Below are 4,958 nucleotides of genomic sequence, written 5' to 3' on the forward strand. Positions count from 1 at the left end.
ATGACATTTCTCTATCACACTTGCTATCTCATCATCGGGAAGACATCTCCGGTATAAACCATCCTCCCCCCGTTTGAACAAAAGTGGGTCCTCCCACGCATAAAACTTAGAATCATGGAGAAACCGCCTTCGTTGTTGATATGTAAACTCTAAAGGAATAATCCCACAAGCCAAGTAGTTCGCTATGTCGGCAAACCATGGGGTATCAAGGGCTTTGATGGAGTATAGGAGATCATCCTCTAAGCTATCATCAATGGGAAGCTCATGGGAGGTGGAGTCTTCAATCAAAGGTAACCGTGAAAGGTGGTCGGCCACCAAGTTTTCCGTTCCCTGCTTGTCTTTAATCTCAATATCAAATTCTTGGAGAAGCAAGATCCATCTAATCAATCGCGGCTTCGCATCTTTCTTGGACATAAGATATTTTATTGCCGAGTGGTCCGTGTACACTACCACTTTGGAGCACACAAGATAAGGCCGAAACTTATCAAAGGCAAACACAACCGCTAACAACTCTTTCTCCGTTGTGGCGTAGTTCTTTTGAGCCGAATCAAGTGTCTTGCTCGCATAGTGAACCACATGAAGCTTTCCCTCTTTTCTTTTCCCTAAAATGGTTCCCACTGCATAATCACTAGCATCACACATTAGTTCAAAAGGCAAGCTCCAGTCCGGAGCTTGCACAATGGGGGCGGAAATAAGGGCATGCTTTAAAGTCTCAAAAGCGTTCATGCAATCATCATCAAAAACAAACTCGTTATCTTTTTGCAAGAGGCTAGATAGGGGCCTAGCAATCTTAGAGAAGTCTTTTATGAACCGGCGATAGAAACCGGCATGACCCAAAAAAGAACGCACTCCCTTCACCGTAGTAGGTGGGGGTAACTTCTCTATGACCTCAATCTTGGCCCTATCTACCTCGATTCCCTTGTGCGAGATCTTGTGTCCCAACAAAATGCCATCCTCAACCATGAATAGACATTTCTCCCAATTAAGCACTAGATTCATCTTTTGACATCTTTGAAGCACATTTTTCAAGTTCTTGAGACAATCGTCAAAAGATAAACCTACCACGGAGAAGTCATCCATGAATACCTCAATGGTGTCTTCCAACATATCCGAAAAGATGGCGGCCATGCATCTTTGGAATGTAGAGGGTGCATTGCACAAGCCAAATGGCATCCTTCGATAAGCAAAGGTACCAAATGGACAAGTGAATGTAGTCCTTTCTTGGTCATCAGGGTGGATGGGAATTTGAAGGAACCCCGAATAACCATCAAGGAAAGAAAAATGGGAATGACCTGCCAACCTTTCCAACATTTGATCTACAAAAGGGATGGGGAAATGATCTTTCCGGGTGGCTTTATTAAATCTCCGGTAATCTATGCACATACGCCACCCGTTCAGCGATCTAGTAGAGATTAGCTCTCCCTTTTCATTGGTGATGACGGTCAAGCCTCCCTTTTTAGGGACCACATGGACGGGACTAACCCACCGGCTATCGGAGATAGGGTAGATTATTCCCGCCTCAAGGAGTTTCAAGACCTCCTTTTTGACCACTTCCTTCATATTGGGATTCAACCTCCTTTGAGGCTCAATAGAAGAAGCATGATCGTCATCAAGATGAATTCTATGCATGCATAAGGTAGGACTTAGCCCCTTGAGATCTTCAATGCTATACCCAATGGCACTTCTATGTTCCCGAAGGACATCAAGAAGTTGAGTGTAAGTTGAGTGCCTTCAAGCATAGCATTGACCATCACCGGGTAAGTCTCTCCCTCACCAAGAAATGCATATTTTAAAGAAGGGGGAAGGGGTTTCAACTCTACCTTAAGAGGAGGCTTAGAACTCTCCTTCTTAGGTGAAGGCACCTTAAGGGCTTCGATCTTCTCCTTAGCACAATAGGTTGGAGAGGCATCCATGGCAAGCTTGAAGTTCTTCCCTTCCTCATTATCCTCCTAATCCTCGCCCAAAAGTACATCTTCCAAAGGGTCCTTATTCCTCATACCCTTCAAACTCAAGACCTCCTCATCAAACTATCTATCCTCTTCACTTCTTCCATGATTGGAGACTTCATTGATTGCTTGAAAGCAAAGTCCATGCTCTCATCTCCTACCCTTAATGTAAGCACATCACGTTTCATATCAACAAGAACCCCAGTCGTTTTAAGAAAAGGCCTCCAAAGTATAAGAGGAACTTGGGAGTCTTTCTCCATCTCCATAACCACAAAGTCACAACGGATGAAGACCCTTCCAACTTGGACCGGAATATCCTCCAACTCTCCAATCGGGATCTTCACCGATCTATCGACGAGTTGAATGACTCTCATTGTAGGCTTGAGTTCAAAATTAAGTTGCTTAGCTATGGACAAGGGCATCAAACTCACACTCGCCCCCAAATCCGCAAAGGCCCTCTTAGGCTCCAAGTCCCCAATCTTCAAAGGAATTGAATAGAAAATGACCCCGGATCTTCAAGCTTCTTGGGGAGCTTGTTTTGAAGTACGACACTAACTTCGGCGGTCAAAGCAATAGTAGCACTTTCCTCGAGCTTGGTCTTTTGGAGAGGAGCTCCTTAAGAAACTTGGCATAAGTGGGCATTTGAGACATGGCTTGGAGGAAAGGGATATGCACTTGAAGTCCTTTCATGACTTCCAAGAACTTGATGAATTTATCATTGAGTTGTTTCTTAGCTAACCTTTGAGGAAAAGGAACCGGAGGCACATAAGCCTTGGGTGTCGCTTGACTAGCCTCGTTGCGTTGCTCATGAACTTCTTTCTCTTGGCTCGGTACAACATCACTTTCATCCTCCACTATTACCTCTTCAAGAAGCTTTTCAACCTCCCCTTCGCTCCCCTTTTTCTCAACTTTCGGGCTTTCATTCACCTCATTAGGCATATTAGGCCCCTCATAATTTTCTCCGGATCTCAAAGTAATGGCCTTGGCATGCTCGTGAATCACGGGTTGGCTTGGGAATTTAGTAGAGGGGGAAGTGGTGTTGCTTACTTGTTGGGCAATTTGAGCAAGTTGGGTCTCAATCATTTTATTGTGAGCTTGCATTTGTTGCAAGGAAGAGTGAATATCCCCAAACTTCTTATCATTATCGGCATCGGTCTTGGTTTGTTGGGCAAGGAAAAGTTGAAGTGTAGACTCAAGTGATGAAGGCTTTGGTTGGTTAGCCTCAAATGGTGGTCTTTGTTGTGGTTGGTTGAAACCGGGTGGTCAGAAGTTGGATGTGTAGTTGTTGTGATTTTGGGGTGGAGGTTGTTTCCATGATCCTTGAGATGAGTTGTTCCACCTCCCTTGGTTGTTGAAGTTTGAAGGCCCCTCTTGCCTTGCACCAACCCATGCGACATGTTCCGTAGATCCTCCACAATAAGAGCTTGCATGATCGGTGCCCCCACAAATTTCACAAAAGAAAGCTTGGGAAGGTGGTTGGCTTGGGGATGCCAAGGTCACCTTCTCAAGTTTCTTAGCTAGAGTGTCTAGCTTGGCATGGATATGATCCATAACATCTACATCATACTTCCCTTTGCCATTAGCCTTCTTGCTTGTAGACCTTGTGTTCCCCCAAGAGTAATGCCTCACAACCTCCTCTATGGTGGGCTCAATGGTATCAACCGGTAGTTTGGTGAGTTGACCCCCCGCTCCGGAGTCAAGACTAGCTCTAGTCATGGGAAGCAACCCATCATAGAAGCTTTGCATCAACATCCATTGACTATACCCATGGTGCGGACACGACCTTCGGAGGTCTTTGAACCTATCCCATGCCTCATTTAAACTCTCATCCTCATCTTGTATGAAATTAGAGATCTTCCTCCTAGCCTCGGAAGTCTTCTCTTGGGAATAGAACTCATCAACAAAAGCCACCGTTACTTGTGCCCAAGTAGTCAAGAAATCGGGGGGTAGAGACTGTAACAACTTCTTGGCCTTCCCCGTGAGAGAGAAGTGAAAAAGATTAAGCCTCACGAACTCTTGATTAACATTATTTTGCTTGACCGTGGCACAAAGCTCAAGAAAGTTCGCCAAATGGTCAAGTGGACACTCATGAGAAAATCCTCCATAAGGCTCTTGCTTGATCATTCTAATCAAATGTGGAGAGAACTCAAAGTTAGCGGTTGTTGCCGGCCTCCGTATCCCACTTTTGAGCTCAAATGCTTCGGGGTGACCATAGTCCCTCAAACCTCTTGGAGGGGGTGGACCCTCAGCCATGGTACTAGAAGTAGAAGAACGGGATTGATCTTCCTCAAATTCCTCCCTCGGTTGCTCCTCACTAGTAGCTAGCACCCTTGGTTCCCGAAAAATCCTCCTCAACTCCCGTAGAGTGCCCTCAAGATTGTGGTCGATTAGAAGCAAATGATCTCTTCGTAACCTTCTTGACATGCAAACACAAAAGCTAAAGGGAAAGATTAGCAACACAAAGGTTTACCACCAAGTAGCAAGCAACCAATCGGTAACCAAAGAAATATAAAAATGGAAAAGGGGAGGGGGAATAGAGTTGACTTAGACTCAAAAATCACAATTCAATGCAATGTAATCCGTTGCTTCCCCAGCAACGGCGCCAAATTTTGACACGGTCGTTGCACGTGCCAAATTAAATACCTAGCTTAGCCTAATATAGGGTAAGAAAGGGTCGAATCCACAAGGAAGCAAAGATTAATCAAGGGTTGAATGCGATTTAGCGAGCTAAGCCTATTTTTGGGGGTTTTTGAGATTAGTGAACAACTAAGAAAGTAGGATCTAAGAAACTAACAAATAGACTAAATGATTCGAATTAAACTATATTAAAAGGACACTAGGGATAGGGGATTCACAAGCTAACAAATAATTAACCAAATTGTCAAGCCAAGGGGATTCATTAGGGTCGATTAGGGGACTAAGTTACTCAAACGTTTCCTAATTACTCTCTCGAGCTAATTAAGAGGGCTTAATCAACCGATTTTACCTATTCTCATGGTAAAATCAATTAAT

General features: G+C 44.4%; 2 protein-coding genes and 1 non-coding gene across 3 annotated transcripts; 1 reads left to right on the forward strand and 2 right to left on the reverse strand.

Moving 5' to 3' along the window:
- Positions 1-2,008: 2,008 nt before the first annotated feature.
- On the reverse strand, positions 2,009-3,029 carry LOC104896784 (uncharacterized). Its single transcript, XM_010683577.2, has 2 exons — positions 2,529-3,029; positions 2,009-2,425 (listed from the first exon to the last, which is right to left on the reverse strand). Exons 1-2 carry the CDS (start codon positions 3,027-3,029, stop codon positions 2,009-2,011), a joined length of 918 nt encoding a protein of 305 aa, XP_010681879.2.
- A 180-nt stretch (positions 3,030-3,209) lies between these two features.
- Positions 3,210-4,370, reverse strand: LOC104896783 (uncharacterized). Its single transcript, XM_010683576.2, has one exon. The coding sequence runs from the start codon at positions 4,368-4,370 to the stop codon at positions 3,210-3,212; it is 1,161 nt and encodes a 386-aa protein (XP_010681878.2).
- On the forward strand, positions 3,708-3,814 carry LOC125499181 (small nucleolar RNA R71). The gene has a single exon (XR_007275898.1). It is a non-coding gene; the product is annotated as a small nucleolar RNA R71 (small nucleolar RNA).
- Positions 4,371-4,958: the final 588 nt, after the last annotated feature.

The sequence above is a fragment of the Beta vulgaris genome, chromosome 6, assembly GCF_026745355.1.
Source record: "Beta vulgaris subsp. vulgaris cultivar EL10 chromosome 6, EL10.2, whole genome shotgun sequence".
Classification (NCBI taxonomy): Eukaryota; Viridiplantae; Streptophyta; class Magnoliopsida; order Caryophyllales; family Amaranthaceae; genus Beta; species Beta vulgaris.

Coding starts and splice junctions, on each gene's coding strand:
- LOC104896784 (XM_010683577.2), bottom strand. CDS start 3,029: ATGATTGAGACCCAACTTGCTCAAATTGCCCAACAAGTAAGCAACACC. Junction 2,426..2,528: donor AAAGACCAAGCTCGAGGAAA/GTGCTACTATTG, acceptor ATTCCTTTGAAG/ATTGGGGACTTGGAGCCTAA.
- LOC104896783 (XM_010683576.2), bottom strand. CDS start 4,370: ATGTCAAGAAGGTTACGAAGAGATCATTTGCTTCTAATCGACCACAAT.